Source organism: Gallinula chloropus, assembly GCF_964237585.1.
Source record: "Gallinula chloropus genome assembly, chromosome: 8".
NCBI classification, from domain to species: domain Eukaryota; kingdom Metazoa; phylum Chordata; class Aves; order Gruiformes; family Rallidae; genus Gallinula; species Gallinula chloropus.
This window is the reverse complement of record NC_140093.1, coordinates 28080242-28099620: the sequence shown is the minus strand read 5'-3', so window position 1 is coordinate 28099620 and position 19379 is coordinate 28080242. Positions and strand designations below refer to the sequence as shown.

General features: G+C 54.4%; 3 protein-coding genes across 4 annotated transcripts; 1 reads left to right on the top strand and 2 right to left on the bottom strand.

The window, feature by feature from the left end:
* Positions 1-773: 773 nt before the first annotated feature.
* Positions 774-5489, bottom strand: SMCO1 (single-pass membrane protein with coiled-coil domains 1). The gene is made up of 3 exons (XM_084267380.1): positions 5343-5489; positions 1765-1914; positions 774-1156 (listed from the first exon to the last, which is right to left on the bottom strand). Exons 1-3 carry the CDS (start codon positions 5390-5392, stop codon positions 955-957), a joined length of 402 nt encoding a protein of 133 aa, XP_084123506.1. The 5' UTR covers positions 5393-5489; the 3' UTR covers positions 774-954.
* A 641-nt stretch (positions 5490-6130) lies between these two features.
* Positions 6131-10343, bottom strand: WDR53 (WD repeat domain 53; the record flags this gene model as incomplete). The annotated part of the gene is made up of 2 exons (XM_084267145.1): positions 6131-7372; positions 9864-10343. 2 exons carry the CDS (start codon positions 10341-10343, stop codon positions 6785-6787), a joined length of 1068 nt encoding a protein of 355 aa, XP_084123271.1. The 3' UTR covers positions 6131-6784.
* Positions 10344-11944: 1601 nt separating this feature from the next.
* Positions 11945-17448, top strand: FBXO45 (F-box protein 45; the record flags this gene model as incomplete). Of its 2 annotated transcripts, XR_014617441.1 has the most annotated exons (4): positions 11945-12259; positions 12406-12762; positions 15010-15540; positions 16067-17448. XR_014617441.1 is itself a non-coding variant. In XM_084267365.1 (3 exons), the coding sequence occupies 3 exons, from the start codon at positions 11945-11947 to the stop codon at positions 15193-15195; spliced, it is 858 nt and encodes a 285-aa protein (XP_084123491.1). In that variant the 3' UTR covers positions 15196-17448. The 2 variants fall into 2 exon arrangements, 1 of the variants encoding a protein (XP_084123491.1); XM_084267365.1 differs by having other exon boundaries at positions 15010-17448.
* Positions 17449-19379: the final 1931 nt, after the last annotated feature.

Genomic DNA, 19379 nt, shown 5'->3' with positions numbered 1-19379 from the left:
GTGAGGGTGTCAGTGGGTTGGAGAAGTCGGCTTCGGGGCTTCCTTTGGTCTGCATCCTAAGAGATTCCTGACTTTCAGAGGAAGACACAGAAAACCTGGAGCAGCTCTTCCTACTGCAGTGTCCTGGGAGTTGTCACAGGTGCTTTGGGGGCTGCAAGGAGCTGGTGAGAAGACAGGGAGAGAAGGCTCTTCCAGCATTTACTCATGGTGTATCTCAGTGATACTGCATGCTGAGCCTTGGTGGCTGTATCACTGCAGCACCTCCACCCTCCACTCAGTTTTTCAGTACACATGCACCCTTTAAAAGCCACTTTTAGCACAAGACTCAGTTCCAGCACGTTCTAAACATGAACTACAACATCCCAACCCATCAGAGGAGAGGAGGTTGTTCCTCACTCCTTCATTTGCTCCAGCTGGGACTAAAAAAGCCCAGATACGTTTTGCTAATATGAGCAGAGAACCAACCAGCACATCCAACACCTCAGCACCTTCTCACACGGTGGGGGGGTCATTCAGCCTTTCTACGACCAGCCCCTCCTCACAGGAGCCTTCTGCTCGGCCCAGAAATACCGCAGGACTGAAAACAAAGCGCACATACAGCAGCAAAGGATAAAAACCAGCCACAGGAACTTAAGGAAGCTCTTAGAAGCTCCCTAAACAGCCCGGCGCGGAGCCAGGAGGCCCTCCTGAGACAAAGGCGGCGATTCCAGCCACACAGGGACGCGACATGGAGACAAGTGTACAGTTTAAGCTGTCTTTTATTGTTTCTGCTCCTCGCCGATATAAAGCCGCTTGGGTAAGGCAGACACAGCCGCCTCCCTGCTGCGGGCCGGCTCCGGGAAGGGCGCCTCGCAACCCGCCGAGGCCTGGGAGGAGGGAAGGGGAGGGGAGGGCAGGGCGGCGGGGCTGCCCCACACGCCATCGCCGGGCCCGCCGCCCGCTCACAACCCCGGGTCAAAGCAAGGAGTCGGCACTCACCGGGCTGCAGCTCCGCGGCGCGGGGGGCGCGGCGGCGGCGCCGGGGCCCGGCGGCAGGCAGAGCCGCGGCCTGCCGCAATGGCCGCTGCAGCGCGGCCCGCCAAGCGCCCCACCCCGCCGCTCGCTGAGAGGCCTTTCCCGCCGCCCGGCCTCTCGCTCCGCCTCCTCCGAGCCGAGCCTGTCGGGACACACGGAGCGGAAGTCGTTAAGGGGGAGAGCCGGGCGGGCTGCGGGGGGTACCGGCCTCCCCCAGCCCGCGGGGCCCGCAGCCGTGTCCCCGCGGGGGTACCGGCCTCCCCCAGCCCGCGGGGCCCGCAGCCGTGTCCCCGCGGTTGTGCCGCCCAAACAGCGGGTTCAGCCATAAGCAGTTGCGAGCGGGGGTCGCTGGAGCCTGTTTCCCCGGGGCTGCTGGGGAGGAGGGGAGGGCTGTAAAGCCGCCTTGCCGAGGGTGCTGAAAACAGGGGGTTCTCTGGCCGTCCTTCATGGGGAAATGTAATCGTAGCGATGAGGGGCTTTCCCCTTCGCCTACTGTGGGGCAGCCAGGAGAGCTGCAGGGTCTGGAACTGGCGCTTCTTTCCCTAAGTATGTCACACACTGTGTGGTTGGGTTGCTTTGGCTTTTCTTGTGTAGAAACCACTATCAAAGGGAACGTTTGCTTCCCTCACGCTGCCCGTTTCTGCAGGAAGCAGCAGGCTTGGCTGGGAAGGGGCAGTACAGCAGCACAGGCCACGGCAGCGTCACCCACACATGCAGGACGAGGACCAAGCCACCCCTCCCTGTGCTCACCTCTCCTCCTGCACCCCTGCCCACGGGGCCTCCGGGCCCATCTCCTGCTCCAGCATCTCAGCCTGCAGCTCAAACTTCTGGGCCAGCTGCTGCAAGCTCGAGTCCAGGCCTGCAAACTGAGCCTCCACGTTTTGCAGCTTGGTTTCTACCCTGAAGGATGGAAAACAAGGGGGTTTTGTAAGGACTTGGGCATCACCCGGTGGTCCTTTCTGCTGTGGAGGGTGGGGGATGCTTGCACGGCACTGTGAACAGCTCCAGACCCCAACTCTGAGGCTCCTCACAAGCTGCATGAGAACGTAACACCACTGTAAATGAAGGAGGTTTTGACACGGCCCAGGTCTTCTTGGCCCTTCCCTGGTCTTATGACCTGTAAATATAAGATGCAGGATTTGTACTGAGCTACGTCTCAATTGACATCAGTAGCACATTTTTTCCCCTTAACACATTCTGAGGCGATTTATGCTTTTACCTGTAGCATCATGATCTTTTGAACCCTTTTCCCTGGACATCAGCCAGAGCTTCTCATTCCTCCCCCCCTGAAAAATGATGTAAATCCAAGCCACCTGCCCTGTTTCTCTTCTCCATCAGCTCATCCTGCTCTCACTTGCTCTTCTGTACCACCATCCTTCCACTGAGGAGCCGTGTGATGAGAAAACCTCAGTCAAACAGCAGTAAGAAAACTGCTTCAGAGCTGGTATTTATTACTTCACTGCTTAGTACCTGGTGTGTTTTTTCCTTAGTTAAGGAAAAGTGCATCTCTTAAATTACAATCCTTAAACTGTCTCTTAAATTACAATCCTCCAGATGGGTTTAAAAGATCTTGCTGTGCCTAGGGATGAGGGGAGGGCATGTACTTGTGCTTTGTACCCATTTGGTTGCTGCTCTCTCCCCGAGCAGTAGGGCACACTGGGCTTCTGTCCTTCCTGGGGTGCTTTTCCTAGAGACACTTCTGAATCTTGCCTCTGCTAGGCTCTAGCTGGTTTACACCAGGGCACAGTCTTGAGAGTCCTGAGGATCTCACAGCTACCAAAACCTCCTTCCTAAATACTGAACAGACACCTCGGTGCTGTGCACTTCACAAGCCATTTACTAGCAGGTCAGCCTTTCCTCCTGGGCTCTTGTGACTTTTCTTTGTGTTTTACTTCAGGCTGTATCAGTTAGTCCAAAGCTACACCATCACTACGTTTTATTCCAGTCAAGCCCCTACATTTTTACCTCTTTCTTCATCCACAGTTTGCTCTGCTGCTTCCCTTACAGTGACTGTATTGTTGTAGTATTTCAGGAGTTGGATTCTGGATCATGACCTCCCCATATTAAACACTGTATTAAGGTCTTTACCTTGCTTGTGTGGCCCTGTTTCACTTATCTTTGGCTGAAATGTTTTTAAGGACAAAATTACCCAGCAGCTTCCAGGTGATGGGATTAAAAGAATCATTTTTAAAAACCACCACAAATTGCCCCTCCCCACCCAAACTCCAAACAATCAGAGGTTAACTTTAGATTGTCTTCATAGCAAATCAAGTCTGTCAACACAGCAAGTGAGAGCAGAAGCTGAGGAGAGGTGGCTGGCTACTTGCTGTGAGGAAGCTTCAGGCTCACTCACTCACAGAGAACAGGGCAGTGGGATAACACAACGTGGCAGCACAGAAACCACGGTAGTAAAAGTGAGTTGCTCTGGTTGCAGCTTTTTATTAGGGCAAATAAGGCTCCTAATGGCTCTCTACAAGTAACAGTAGAAGTAAGCAAGGATCTCATCATTAACCTGTCAGTGCTGTCGTTTTTCAGCAGCCTTTGGGCCAGTGCTTCAGAACTTGGCTGGTTTTATCTTTGCAGCACTCTATTTGGAATGGCCTGTCTATAAATGACTCTCCTGTATTTTTAAGCATCACTTCAGCATTTGCTGATTTGGGTTCTGAAAGGGCCTGTTTGCTCATGCCACAGCACAACTGATCTCTGTAACTCATGTGCAGCTCTCTGCAGGCTCTGCCAGAATCAGCGCTGCCGCCCCTCGATCCAAACCCCGCCTGAAAGGAAGAACAAGGGATGAAACCTCCTACTTCCACTGCAGCCACAACCTCTCAACACCTTTTTCCTTGAACGTTGGGTGAAGCTGCCATTGAGTCAGTGACCCCCCAGGTCTGTACACACAAACCACATCCCCGTCCTTTACCAGGAAGCTGTTAAAGTTCTGCTCCCCTCGTTCCTGCACTCAGGAGGTCTGTGTGACCTTACTTCCCCTGCTCAGGTTTTTACAGCGAATGACATTTTGCATCATCTTAGAGCTGTCACATTGGGGTTTATTTTCCAGGCCGATGCAGAGCCCCACACGTCTCCACAGCTCTTCCAGTCAGACACACTTCTTCCATCAGATTCCCACAGCCTGAACGTTCACTTTTTCTTTCAGGAGCGGTTCCCACTTTTCTGTTTCCCATTTTTCTGTTCCCCACCTTTCCAGCATCCTGAAGGGAGCTTATAGGCAGGAGGGGATTTGACTTTTTGAAAGAGCAGATAATGGCAGGACAAGGGGGAATGGACTAAAGCTAAAGGAGGGAAGGTTTAGATTAGAAATTAGGGGGAAGTTTTTTCCAGAGAGAGTGGTGAGGGGCTGGAACAGGCTGCCCAGAGAGGTAGTGGATTCCCCATCCCTGGAGGTGTTCAAGGCCAGGTTGGATGGGGCCCTGGGCAGCCTTGTGTAGCTCCAGGCCTGGAGGTTGGTGTCCCTGCCTGTGGGAGGGGGTTGGAGCTCTGTGATCCTTGGGGTCCCTTCCAACCCAGACCATTCTATGATTCTATGATTTCCCTCCCTGATCTGCTCTCTGGGGTTTTGGGGGTTTTTTTACAGTTACCATTGTGTGAATCGGAGTCAGAAGAGCCGCTGCTGAACAGGGTGAAGTGCCCTGAGCAGAGGAGCAGGTTCTGAGGCCCTGCTTCTCTGAGGAGCCGTGCTCACAGCTCGCCTGTGCTCCCGCGCTTGCTGGCTGCCCGGCTGCTCAGACACCATCTGAGCGCCACTGTGCTGTCGCACTGCAGCTGAACGGTGGCCCGGTGCCAGCGGGGATTCTTTTACACGAAGCCAATGAACCCTGGCCCAGCGTTCCTCTTCCAAGCACAGGCTTTGGAAACGGAGAGTGAATCAGCACCCCCCACATCCCAATTCCTCAGCGACTGATTTTTCTCTAAACTTCTAAGGAACGTCCGTTCTCAGGGGTGTTTCTTTAACAATAACCACCCACTTCCCACCTTTGAACCCTCCGGTCTCTGAGGCATTGTCCCAAGTTCAGCAGCTCATCCCCACTCTCCCGTTTAGACGGGATCGTAGCAGAGTGGGAACCCAAATCTCCTGTTGCCCACAGTGGTCCAGGCAGCACCAGGCCTTTGCCAGCCAGGACCAACAGTGTGCAGACAGACAGTGTTCCCCAAACCACGCAGCTCGGGGCTCTGTTCCCCTGCCCTCCCCAGCAAGGCAAGGAGAAAAGGGATCGCCGGCGACCCGCTCCCTTCCCAGGTACACCCAGTGTATCTACGCCCTGTTACCCACACACAGCTCCACAGCAGTGCTAGCACAACCCTTCCACAACCTGTTTAACGCCTCATGCAGGGAGCGCAGGGAGATGCTGCCTCTCGCCATCTTCCTCCACGACTCCAAGAGCAGGAAGGAAAGGCGATAAAAGCCGGAGCGGGCTCGATGGTCCCTCCAGAAGCAGGCGGCCTCACCAGGGACAGGGGATCCGACTCCTGCTGCAGGCTGTTTGTACCCAGGCTTTTTATAGACTCTGCATCCAAATATAGGTCCCTAGATGCACAGACACATGCTCATGAACGCATCCCACGCTGAGCTACGCATCCGGACCGCTTCCCCTGACCCGCTGATCCTGTCTTCACACACAAGATCAATTTAGAGGTGACACAACAGCAGGTGCCCAGACAGTTGTTTTCTCTGTTTTGGCTTTGCCTTGTTGCTGTGTCCCCAGTTCACACCTCGGGCCAAAGTCTCCTCCTGTTAAGGGCTCTACAAGCAGATCCCCTTTTCCCCCATTTAAAAAGGTACAATGATAAATCAGATTTGGTGGAGAATAAGTTGTACTTATTTGCAGGGTGCTGTTTTGAGGATGAAGGATAGCTAAACCAAGGCAGCTGGAATCTCATCCATAAAGGATGGACAACTAGCACAACTGGCTGATGATTTTCAGGAGCTGGGTACAAAAACCAAGCTAGAAATTTTTCCACCAAAAAGAAAAGGAGGAGGCAGTCCCTTCTTGACACGATTTTGTGTACGTTTGGCAGCGCTAGGGCGAGTGTAACAGGCAAGGGAGTAGCAAGAGAGAAAGCATTTATTAAGACAAGTATAATAGTTCTTTTTCCCTGGGATAAACAACTAAATGCATAAGACAGCTGACCCGTTGAACGGATTTTAACATTTTCCCCTTACTCCTCTGTTTACCACAGTGTGTAAAAATCAATAGGCAATGGCAATTAAGGTAATTTGATTGCTCGTTAGTTAATGCTTCTCCAGCCTCATATGCAGCTGTTGACAAACTAACAAGAAATGCATTTCCACTACGGCAAATTGAAGCTAACTGCAACAGGGCTTGATGGGGAGAGCAACAGAATCTCCTGAGCTCCTGCAAAATAGCCAGTGACATCCCAGTTACTGCTCAGCGCCCTCGTTCGGCACCGTGGGTGTCCCTGTTATGTGTGGATTTCTTTCTCCCATCTTAATTATGTCAGCTTAGTCATGAACTAATATTACCCCTAGATATATTGGAACCTGTTTTGCTCAAGCAGCAAACTGCCAACCCTGCAAGAAACAGCTGCAGCGAATACCAGCTGCGGCTGGAAAACATCACGTGAAGCCAGCGACACGGCGAGCGCCTGGCGCGAGCACACCGCAAATCCCTTCCCCTCCCGGGCACGCAGCAGGTTTCTCTGTGCTGGGCACTGTCAGTGGGTGTAACCAGGCTCATTTCAAGCACTCTGAGAAGTGGTTTTGCCCCACAAACTTCTTTAAACACCTCTGTGTCTAAGGTTCTGGCAACGGATACACGGATACAGAACTACTCTGGTCAGCAACTAAAACTCTCTTGGAGCCTTTGATCTCTGCGCATGAGATCCAGTTCACCTTCTCCCCGTGCTCGATGGTGAGCTTTGGCACAACTCCAGCGTGTCCCTGGGAAGACACTTTGTTCTGCTTCCCATCTTTTCTGGTGGAAGCTGGTGCTTGGGCCTTCCTTCTCTGCAGAGATTTTGCTGGACTTTGCTGCTGCTTGCCAAGGTCACCGCTGACATCCCAGAGCAAGACTTTCCCGTCGTTTCCCCCAGTCAGCAGCCAGTACTCTTCTGGCATGAAGAGGACCTGGGATACTCCCAGGCTGTGACCCTGGAACTCCAGCTCACGTTGGAACTTGACGCCGGTGACTCTGAAGATTCGCACCTTCCCGTCTTGAGCGCCGCAGCCGAAGACGTTGCCACAGGACGCGACGGAGAGGGAATGTGCAAGCGGGGGGTTGAAGAACTGCCCAGCCGACTGCGGGCTGTCCTCCTCCCTTTCGTACTCCTGCAGGTTGGTGGTCCACAAGGGGCGAGCTTTCTGCAGGTTCCACAGCATGACCTGGGGGGAAAACAAAGTATGAATCAATAATTTGTCCAATTCTGATTTGAAGTACGAGCAGATCCTTTCAGCAACAACCCCCAAACCAACCACACTTCTTGCTCTGGCAGAGCAAAGCCCACACAAGCACGAGGTGTGTCATGAGGGGTGACTGAACTGCACCTGGGAAGTGCAGCAAATCTTGATGGCACGCTTTCCAAACCCTCAGTCTGCCTTACTCAGCAGACTCAGTGACTCAGACCTTTCGACCAGGAAATGGATGAAAGAGCTGTTCTGAATGCTTCTGCATTCACCTCAGCAGCAGTACCCATGATATACTGCACATCAATTATTTAAAAGGAGAGACGAGGCAAATGCTGGTGGTTCATAGGGCTCACCATCACCATTCTGAATTTTAGTTCTCTCCCAAAAGAATCACTTGAACCTGTTTGAAAAATGGAACAGAAAAAGCCAAACAGTAACTCAGGCCCTTGTTTTATATCCAAGGAGTAGATCTGGCACGTGCACTGCAGTAGGGGGTGCTTTTCCTCTGCTTTCAGACTTGCTCTAACGATTCCACCCCACCTCCAAGCCCCTTGTGAAGCAAGAACTCTGCCTTCCAATGAATCCTGCCTCTCTCACCAGCAACACAATGTGCTACAGATCTACACCGTGCCAGTTAAACATAATCCTCCCAATACTTCTGCAGGGTCTGTGTTGACAACAGACAGCAGACAGGGGAGCAGGAGTCAGCCCGATGCAGTTCTGGTGTTCTGTTGGCTTTTTTTCAATCCAGGATTTAATGTGTTATTAATAAAGCTTTCCTCCACTTGTCACCTCCAGTAGAATGTATCAAGGTCTTTAAATTTGGGACACAAAAGTGCTGTTGCACTGGCTCTGAGTTTCTGGAACCCAAATCACACCAAGACACCCAAAACAGGTTGGTTGATGTCACTTTTCCCTCTCAGTAACTGCTGTTGCTGCCACGTAAAACCACTTTGCTACCGGGGAAAGGGAGAACTTGCTAGGATACCTGTGCAGAGTACATCAGAGAGGCAGGATCCTAATGCTTAAGGCAAATACTCCCCTTTTCATCACAGACAGCCCTGCAACAGCTTTAGGAATTCTTCAAGTGCCAACGAGTTTAGTTTTCTACAATTTTCTGTCCTCGCGGCATTTCCTCTGCTTCTGTGGCACTTCTGCAAGAAGAGCAGCAACCTTAATTCCAGTCCTCATCAGCCACAGCTTCACTGAGGGTTTGATACGTGAGGCCAGAATGTGTTTTGATGCTCACAGAGCTTGTAGCTTGTCCAAATACATGCTGCAGCACAGTATTTGGGAGGACTGGAGCTCAGTGTTATTTCATTTAATGACGAGCCAGCCTCGATACGGGAACAAAAACTCCTTGTCAAGCCACAGTAAAACACACTAAAACCAAAAAGTCACCAAAAAATAACCAGTTCACTTGCTCAGACGAGGTATGTGAACAGCTACAATTCTGATTTTTAAAAAAATCTGCATTTTAGGGATCTGAAATTAAGCCAGCTGTCTGAAGCGCCCAGCGTTTACTCCTCTGCAAACAGGTCTCTCTTTCATGGCACTTCCTTTACAACCCTGCACCACCCTTTGTACTGAATCTCTATGGTCCCTGGCTTTAATATGGATGAATACTGCTTATATTAAACATCAGCACGTGTTTGTTTTAACAGGTGTGAGGTGTGCTTTGGTTTTAAGAACACAGGCTGAAACTGCTCAGTGCTGTCAAAGCATTGACATTTCACCCTAATACCACTAGAACCACGGAAACCTTTGTAGAAGTGATAGTTTTCATCTCAGGCTAAACCAGGAGTGTGGTCAGAATCATAACCACTGGAAAGAAATGGCTGAAAAACATCTGTTCCAGGCAGCCAGCTCTGGCAACGCAACTGGAGACTCCAGGAACTCCTAGCATGGTTTGTCTCTGAACGCTTCCACAAGTGGTGTGCAAAGGACAGAGCTCCCTCTTGATGAGGATAGAGAAGCATAAGAGGCGAAGAACATTTAATGCTTCCAAGAGGTAAACTGGAGCAAAGGATAAATTATAAAAATTACTTCTCCTTACAGTGATACCTGCCCCTTGGAAAGGTATTTGTCTACCTGTAGTGAGGTACTCTTGCTGGCACAGACAGCAATTTGCATTTTCCTAACAATCATCTGCATTTCATCTGCAGCCCTAACTGATCGCTAGGGACAACTTCTGGGTGTGGGTCCAGAGGGGAGCTAATGCAGCAGGAGTGTCCCTGGCACCATACCCTCATTTCTGCTCCCCACGCTCACGTTTAGACTGTCAATATCAAAGCAGATAAAACCAGGGAGAGGAGCAGCCCCTCTGCTTCTCTGCCAAAACAACTCCTGAAGAGTTAAGGAGCTTCCTGGTGACTGTACACCTCAGGTGTAGTGAAAGTCTGCCGGCGCCTCGCTACACAGGTAGTGTTTCGCTTCTCTAACAACCATCTACTTGTATGCAAATCACCTGCATGTCCAGTCCACATGAAACAAGGCTTTGAGGCCGGTGAGGTCGGAAGACAACAGAAGAGCAGATGTTTGAGTGTCTCAAGGACCGGCTGACTTTCTTGTTTTCCAAGTCCACAACCTTTATCGCCCCCGAGTCATCTGCCGCCGCCAAGAAAGCGTCGGTCTCGTTCACCGAGAGGCAGTTGATCTCCTCCTCGTTCACGTGGAAGTGTTCAACAGGCTCCTTGAGGGACCGGGCATCCAGCAGGCTGATGGCTTCTCCGTGGGAAGCGTACAGCCTGGTGGGACAGCGAGGGGAGAACACCACGGAGGTCACGTCGTCTGCCTTGGGGAGCTGGAGCCGGCCGGCCGGAGTGCCGCCGCCCCCATCCCAGAGCGTGAGCTCGCCTTGCTCCGCACCTGAAGCCACCAGCCCTTCCCTGTTGACGTTCAAGCACAATATAGAGGACGAATGTCCACCGGTCCATTTGACTGCCATGCTTCAGGGCTGTCTCTGAAACAACAACAAAAAACCCCCATCACAGCTTGGATTGAGCTCTGGTCCTCATTAGAGCAGAAAGCTCATCTTAGCAACAAGATCTCTGGCTGTAACGCACACAGCTTGAAACTCTAGTGCCCAGTCACAACAGGCAGCTCTACAGATCAGTACCCAAGAGATGCTTTGGCTCAAACAGCACCAACACCAGCCACAGCGGCACGGAACGGCCACGGTGAGGTCCCGCATCTCACTGCGGTGCGTGGAGCAGAGCTGCTGAGAGCCCATTCCTCACTGTGCAGGGACACGGCACGCCCAGCCAAACAGGGGCACGGTGCCTGACAGGATGTAGCAGAAAGGAGCAAGGGGAAGGCGGCACACTGGGCAAGTCCAGTCCCTCTGCAGAGAAGTCCCGTTGCCACAGTCTGGATGAGAGGGCTGCCGAGGCGCTAGGCAGTCAGCACCTAAGGTCAATTTGCAGAGCAGCCTCCCAATACCTGGAGCAAGAAACGTGTGCTGTATAAACCAATTAATGCTCAAAGCAGTCGCCTTAACTACCATTTAAAAGCATACGTTTGTGTGGATAAATTTTAGCCTACTGTGCACGTGCACTTTGCATTGCCAAGGTGAAGCTGGTTTTCTTGTAGCTGGTAAGCACAGAGACAAGCACCTTTCTGAAAGCAGCATTACCGGTTTAACCAGGGAGCTACGGGTGTGCGACGGGTTTAATTGGGCCTCAAAGCACCTCCCTCCAGCTGACCCTGCTCCTGGCCCTCTCCTTGGCCTCACGACTGCTGAGGGAACCAAGCAGGGGGTAAGAAACAGGGCAACAACAACCCCAAAGAAGTAAAAAAAGACCCAAGCCAGGCTCGGAGCGATGGGCAGGCTGCGGAGAGGAGGGGCTGGCACCCGGGCACCGAGCTGTGCCCGCCCCGGGGCCGCGGGCGCTGCCTTAACGCCCGGCTTTACGGCGCTACCGGGCCACGAAGAGCTTCCTGCTGGCGCCCGTCCCTGCCGTGACTCCTGCCGAGCCCGGGGCCGCTCCAACTCACCCAGCGCCCGGGAAAGCCCCGGTCCCGCCGGTCGCAGCCAGCTCCGGAGGGACGGCGGGTACCTCACCGGCGGCGCGGCCCGAGCGAGGAAACCCCGTGCCAGCCGCCCCACGGTCCCCGCACCGCCGGGTCCGGCAGCCTCCACCGCGCCGGGGAAGCCCCGTGCCCGTCCCTGCGGAGGTGAAGGGGCGGGGGGGTGGTCCGTTGTGTGAGGCGAGGCCGGTGCCGCCCCCGCCGGGCCCCCTCCCCTCCCCTGCGCGCCGCCTCACCTCAGCCCCGCCGGCCGCTCCCACGCGCCGTGCCCGCGCCCCTCCCCGCGCATGCGCGGCGGGGCGGGGCGGGCTGCCCGCAGCTGTGATGGCGGCGGCGCCGGGCGCGCGCGCCCCCTCGCCGTGAGGGGCCGCGGGCCGGCCGGGAGCGCGCGCTCGGCCCGGGACCCGCCGCCGCTGCCGCTGTCGCCGGCCAAGGGAAGGGGGTAACGCGGCCCCCGCGACCCGGCCCGCCGCCCGCGCTTGGGGCGGTGCGGGCGGGGGGGGGAAGTCCAGGGAGGCGATGGCGGCGGGGCCCGGAGGAGGCGGCGGCGGCGGCGGCGGGGGCAGCGGCGGCGGTGGCGGTGGGGGGGGCGGCGCGGCGGCGGCGGCGGCGGGCGGGCCGGGCTGGCGGCTGCCGGGGCGGGTGCTGGAGCTGGTGTTCTCCTACCTGGAGCTGCGGGAGCTGCGGAGCTGCGCGCTGGTCTGCAAGCTCTGGCACCACGTCCTGCACGGCGACGAGAACAGCGAGGTGTGGCGCAGCCTGGCCGCCCGCTGCCTGGCCGAGGAGGCCCTGCGCACCGACATCCTCTGCAACGTGCCCACCTACAAGGGCAAGGTGAGTCCGGGACACCCCACACCCCACCCCACACACCCCCACACCCCCCCGCCTCGGCCTACCCCCCTCGGAAGCCGAGGCCGGCGGGGGCTGGGAAAACCGCGACGGGGTTTTGATCCCCCCCCCACCCCGTCCCTCCCCGCCAGGTCCGTGCCTTCCACCACGCCTTCAGCACCAACGACTGCTCGAGGAACGTCTACATCAAGAAGAACGGCTTCACCCTGCACCGCAACCCCATCGCCCAGAGCACGGACGGGGCCAGGACCAAGATCGGCTTCAGCGAGGGCCGCCACGCCTGGGAGGTGTGGTGGGAGGGCCCGCTGGGCACCGTGGCCGTCATCGGCATCGCCACCAAGCGGGCGGCCATGCAGTGCCAGGGCTACGTGGCTCTGCTGGGCAGCGACGACCAGAGCTGGGGCTGGAACCTGGTGGACAATAACTTGCTGCATAACGGCGAGGTGAACGGCAGTTTCCCCCAGTGCAACAACGCGCCCAAGTACCAGGTGAGCGGGGCTCGGCGGGCTGGGAAGCCCTACCCACCCACCCACCCACCTACCCACCCACCCACCTACCTACCTACCTACCCACCCCCCCACCCACCCACCCACCTACCTACCTACCCACCCAGCCACCCACCTACCTACCCACCCACCCTGCCTGTCAGGAGCCCTGTGTCCTGGCAGCCCACTGGCCTGATGCCCGCTGGCCTGATGCCCTCTGGCTGCCCGCTTTGCCTCCCATCATGTTCATAGAATCATAGAATTGTAGGGGTTGGAAGGGACCTCGAGAGATCATCAGGTCCAACCCCCCTGCCAAAGCAGCTCCCTAGGGCATATCACTCAGATAGGCATCCAGGGGGGTCTTGAATCTCTCCAGAGATGGAGACTCCACCAGCTTCCCTGCAGAAGGCAAGCAGTTGTGCTCTGTGAGGCCTTTCCCCCCTGCATTCACTGCGTCCTCAGGCCACCCCTGTGCGTGGTGCTCAGTGCACCTACCTGACCCTTGCTTGTTCCCAGCCTTTTATCTCAAGCACTGAGTGCAGAGCCCACACCCTGAGTGTCTGTCTAGGCACCATCTCGCTTTTTTATGCAATAAAAGCCAAGCAGGCTGCTGTAGCCTTCTGAACCAACCACCTGCCCCGCAGCAAGGTGAAGGTCTGTGGTGTTTTACACCTTTGTTGTATGGCAGAGTGAGCTGAGGTTAGTGCTTAGGTAAGAGGCTTCCCACAAAGAAAACTCTGCAGCAGTGCTGAGTACTGCTTGTTTGCTGGCTGGCAGCGTGCCCGTAGGTGACATCCCTTGGCTGGGATGCTGGGACGTGATGTTCAGATAATTTCAGGTTATTAAAGAGCAAGTGCCTCTTCACCTTTTGGTGCCTACAGAAGCCTTTATTATCTTTGTGCTCCTGGCTGCTCACGCCTTGCAACTCAAGCTGGGCACGTTACAGTTGCCATCCCGGTGCTGCTGTGGCTTTGGACAAGTATTGGTGCACGTTTGGGCTGTGGGTGAAGGGCTGTGTGGTGAGCTGTGTCTGATGTTCCTACATTTCACATGAAAGCTCACCTCCAAGCCTGTAATTCTGTCCAAATTATGGCAGGTAATTCTATACATAGAGAGATAGATATATATATGGCAGGTTATACCTGCTGGTTTTGGGAATAATCCCTAAAATCAGCCCAATTGAAGAGATTTAGCTCTCCCTCCCGCTCACACGTTCCCTGGTGTGCAAACTGAGTTGGCACTTCCCACACTGGGCCCTTTGTGGCCCTGTTCTGCTGTCCTTGCCTAGGCCTTTCCCCAGCAGCTGTGTGAGGAAGGGGTTTGAAGCCGAGCGTGGCTGCTGTGGGGACTCAGGGGTGCACAGGGTGGCTCCTCTCTCTGTAGAACCTGCTGGGAGCTCAAGCCAGTGATCCTCCAGAGCATTTAGTGTTTCTTGAGGCTCCTGGAGAGCCTGCTTCAGGGAAAGGTGCCTGCTCCTGTGTTAGTGTTGCTTAGCAGGAAGGTGTGCTGCCTGGCAGGAATCCCCAGCACTGGGGCTGGCTGCTGAGGGCTCAGGAGTTTGAGCTGTGCTGGTGTCTGGGACTGGTCTGTAACGCCTGAAAATGGCTAGATAAGCCCAGGGAGGGCCAGGTGTGCCTAGAGCTGAGCCTCTGTGTTCAGCATGTGCTTTGCTCACGTGTCTGTATATATGTGTGAATGCATGTGGGGTTTTTCACACCTATTTTGCCCCAGCTTTGCACTGGAATTGCCCTCTGCCTTGGGGAGCAAGTGTTCCAGTGTGTTTTCCACGCAGAGCTTACCTTTCTGAGACAATTTCACTGCCCTTCTTCACAGAGCAATTACTGCTCAGCGCTGGCAATGGGGAGATGCAGAGTTTGGGGAGCTTGGAGACTCTCACAACGTGTCCAAGCCCACACAGTGTTCTGGAGAGTGAGGCGTGTGGTGTGCTCACACCCTGTGCCGTCGTGAGGTTCCTGTGAGGAGGGTTATGTATATTTTGGGGGGGAGGGAGGGTGCAGGCTGCCCACTGGAAGGGGTGCTTAGGATCCTAGTGCCCTTTTGAGCCAGATTGAGCACCTGCTGTGGTAACAGTACCGCAGCCAGGGCAGGCAGGAAGGGCTTGCTTGGAAACGACCTTGCTGTGGTGTAGGTGGGCTGTGCTTCGTTCTCCTGTCTCTAAAAATGCTGCCTCTCCCTGTGCATTATTTCTTCCCCCTTCCCCTCACCTCCCCCTCCTGTGTCTGTTTCCAGATAGGTGAAAGGATTCGTGTCATCCTGGACATGGAAGATAAAACGTTAGCGTTTGAGAGGGGCTACGAGTTCCTGGGAGTTGCCTTCAGAGGACTGCCCAAAGTTTGCCTCTACCCAGCGGTGTCTGCGGTGTACGGGAACACAGAAGTGACTTTGGTCTACCTGGGCAAACCCCTGGATGGCTGATGGTGGCTTGTTCCCTTGGGACACCAAGCTGTGGAACGATGGGGAAGGAGAAACCTGCATGTTGGTTAGAGGGGAAACGTGTTTGAGAGGAGAAAACGAGCGTGGGGGTGTGTCCAGGAGCCGGCACGGAGCTTTCCAACGGAGGACCAGCCATACTTCAGGAATTGTGTTACTTTTCCTTCTTCCTACCAGGCCAGAAAAAATCCTCAGGGTTGCAGTTGCTTGAGTGGGAAGCTGACCCATGCATGTTGCAACAGATTTCATGGCTAAGGCGGCAGCGTGTGACCTCGGATGGGTAAGAAAGGATTTGATACCAACCTGCTCGAGGAATTGAACCTGAGATTTGTAAGTAGCGTGTTTTTGTGAGAGACTCCCGTTTTAAAACTGCTTGTTCCTTCCCTTCCCTCCTCTGGGGTGCTGGAGGAGGGTGAGCCTGGTTGGGTTTTATTTACAGTTTTTAACCTACTGAGAAGCATGGTCTGTCCGGACTGCCCTTCTCCACTCTAACGATACAACCTGTGTGCAGCTATTTTTAAGTGTATTTTAAGGGTTGTGTATATAGAACACGGTGAAAAGAACACTTAAAAGAAAGGGTTTGCTTTATTCTAACTGGGACATCGTTTCTTTGAGGGGGGAAAAAACAAACAAAAAAAAACCCAAACCCCACAAAACAACCAAGAAACCACCATAAAATAAACCCCACTGCGTGGCATCAGAAACTACACCTGGGGCAGGTATATAGCATTCATGTGAGTGTACTTCTTCTGTTGTATTGTGAAGCATTTTGGGATGCTCTTGTGGAGTATGGTGCTCTATTGGGTCATTTTCTGTGGAAGTTCCCATCGCTTTAGCCAAGTTTTGTTCTCTGTAGGAAAGGCAAAGCCGCCTCCCCGCGCGGTTCCTCTGGCTGGAATTGGTGGAGCCCCTTTAGGAGAGGAAGGTGCAGCCCAGTGCTTGAGCTCATCTTCCTTTCCTCCCCCAAAAAAACAGACTTGGGAGCGTTCTCACACTCTCTGATCACTGTTGCAAAACGTTTCACAATCACCAGGAAGGAGCATTCAGTTTCTGAAGCCGGATCTTGTTCTCAGCTTGAAAGGCTCTGTGAGGCTTTAAGGCTTGGCTGGAACTGTTCTTTAACCACGTGAAACCCCCCCCCAGCACCCCCAAGTACTCACCTGCCCCATGTCAGTGGGGACAAGTAGAGCTGCCCCCACCCCTTTGATGGGGATTCTGGGTCAGGTTCAGCCTTTCCCTGGGCACTGGGTGTGGAACCCCGCTGGTGTGGGCCTGGCCTGCGCTGGCCAGCACGGCTGCCAGGCTGGGGGGTGTAGGGAGGAGGCACTTTTTGGGTGAAAACGCTTTCCTCTGAGGCCAGGCAGTGCGTGGGGACCCCTGGAAGGGCTCCTTTGGGTAGGGCCCTACAACCTGTCAGCCCTGCGGCCGGCGCTTGGCTCCCCTTTCGCCGGGGTGGGTGTTTCCCAGAGCTGTCCGGGACCTGGGCACACTTTTTGGAGAGGGAGCAGGAAGCCTTTATACACCCTCCTTTGGCTTCATCTGCGCTTGAGAATGTGAATTGCTCAATACCAGAGGCTGGCAGCGCTCTGAGCACGGAGGAGAGGGGAACTCCTAGGCCATGGCTTGGGTTTTCACCCCCTCGTTGGAGTGCAGGGTGAGGAGGTGAGTGAGGCTCCTGCTCTGCTGCTCACCAGCTGTCCTTGGGGTGCTTTTAACCCAGTATACAGATAACCAAGTGCTGCACTGGAGCAGAGTGTGAACATTATTGCTGTTTAAAAAGGATTTCAGAGTATTTATTTGTTTGGAGTGGTGTTTATTGCTGCAGGGCCCCAGTGAGGTCTGTTCCTCCCAGCAACACCACGGTGAGAAGTGAAGATGTTGTAACCGAATAGATAGAGCAGGGGGGGGCACACACAGACCTCTTGGAGACATCTGTTACAAGCATTGATTGTACTAGAGACTGTACAGGGTGTGTCTGCACAGCAGAACCAGGGGGAGGAAACAAAACCCTGTCCAACTGCAGAAAATCTGGTTGTTCCCCGAGGTGAATGTACTGTGGAGCTCGGTCCTGGAAGGTGTGACCTACCTCTGCACTTGCTCACCAGTCCAATTAGATGGGAGTAAACCCTGAGAACTTCTGAGGAGCTTCAGTCACAACTTAGGATTGATTTCCCTTCTTCAGACTGCATCTTCCCCTAGAAATAATTTCCCTCTCAATTAGAAATGCTGAAAGTTGAACATTCCTTAAGGGTGGGTGTTGGGGGGTGGGGGGGGCCTCACTTGTGTAAGGTTATAACTTATTCCTGGAGACCAATGCTGGCTGTACAAAGTATTAAATAAACTCTGCTATAATTCTGAAGGACACTTGGCTGCCTAGTTAATTAAACAGCAGTTTTAATTGCTGTGCTTGGGAAATGGCATCCTCAGGAACGGGGAGGCTGGTGTGTAACCATGGGAAACGCAGTCCTGAGGGCCAGAGGGCTCTTGATGGGAACAGAGGTGTGTGCCCCACCCTGCTGCTGCGTGGTCTGGACCCAGGCTCTACATTTCACTGCCGTTTCAGGAAGGAGGAGGTGATATTTCAGGGAGAAGAAGGAGGCTCTGTTGTGGCTGGGAGCACTGAAGCACCTCCGGAATTCTCTGCATCAAGACTTTGATTGGAAGCGGCGAACTTCTGGGTAACGTCTCCATCAGTGTCCTCAGGAGCCAACAGAGGTGGGATGGGGGCTCAGCAGAAATGCAGAGGGGGCTTTCTGCAGCCTGAGGTCCTGGAGGCAGCTGAGCTGTGGTCTGGAGTGTTCTCCCTGCTGTGACTAGCAGAACTCAGTGGGATTCACAGGGCTTGTCTCCAGCATCCCAGGGGACAGCAGCTGCTTTGCAGTACATGAGCATTCTGCTCATGGGTTTGACTGACACTCAGAGTTCTGGTTGGTGGCCCTGCCTGTGGCAGGGGGTTGGAGCTCTGTGACCCTTGGGGTCCCTCCCAACCAACCCAGACCATTTTATGGTTCTGTGGGGCTGTGAAACCTGTTTGGAGCGTAATGAATGGGTGACCTGGGGAAGCAGAGAGCTTGGTGCAGCATGTTTGGGGCAGTCTGATGGTAGCTTCACAGGTGGCTTCTTGGCTTGGCCTGAAGTCAGCCGGGCAACTTCTTCCCATGGGAGGATGGAGGTGTTGCTGGGAAGAGTTAATAAATCCAGCTGGCAGGGGAAACTCACCCTGGTAGGGGTGTTTTCTTGAAAACACGGGGTTTCTCTTTCCCCACTTCAGATGTAGCAGTGAGTGTGGGGTTTAGGGAGTCAGGTCAGTGCCTCCCTCTAGCAAACACCATTTGGTTTTGCTACCTTTGGCTGTGTGTCAGGTGACAAGAGCAGCCAGGAGCAGATGGCCTGGATCCTGTGGCTGAACACCTGCCGCCTTGGCTGTGCCTGGACTCCCCTCCACCTGCCACCGAGGCTGTGAGCAGGCTGGACACATACACTTTGCTCTCTCCTTACCCCCAGACTACAAGTTTTAAATCTCCCTGACACACAGACATGTTTCCCAGATGGCTGCCTCTATTTCCTCCCCCCGCCCCATCCACCTCCCTTTTCTCTGCAGTGATGATGACAGTGGTGATGAATTAAGTAACACTCAGCCTGATGACAGTTCAAACATCAAAAAACCCTCAGCCTGGTAATACTGATCATCAAACCTTATCCTCACTAAGTTTCTGTGAGGTCACCAGCCCTTGGTGATTGGGAACCCCCCATGTTTCAATACTGAGATTGCCAGCTAAGGCTTTACGTGTGAGCAACAGCTGCCAGGGGCGCAGCTATGGGTGCTATAGGTGCTGCCCTGCTCCAAAGGAGTGCAGCATCTCCCCTATGGGGATAAGCTGAAAGAACTGGGGCTGTTCAGCCTGGAGAAAAGAAGGTTAAGAGGGGATGTGATCAATGGTTATCAGTATCTGAAGGGTGGGACGCAGGGGGACATGGGCAGCCTCTTCTCAGTGTCTGTGGGGACAGGACAAGGGGCAATGGCCTCAAGTTGGAGCACAGGGAGTTCCACACCAACATGGGGAAGAACTTTTCCCCAGTGAGGGTGAGGGAGCCCTGGGACAGGCTGCCCAGGGGGTGTGGAGTCTCCTTCTCTGGAGAGATTCCAGCCCTGTCTGGACACCGCCCTG

Bases quoted from the DNA above. Each gene is read 5' to 3' on its own strand.
- SMCO1 (XM_084267380.1), bottom strand. From the start codon at position 5,392: ATGGCGAGAGGCAGCATCTCCCTGCGCTCCCTGCATGAGGCGTTAAAC. The intron at 1,915-5,342 runs GTTGTGGAAGGG...TCCATCCTTCAG, and splicing joins CTGCATGAGGCGTTAAACAG to GGTAGAAACCAAGCTGCAAA. The intron at 1,157-1,764 runs GTGAGCACAGGG...GTGTCCCGACAG, and splicing joins GCAGGGGTGCAGGAGGAGAG to GCTCGGCTCGGAGGAGGCGG.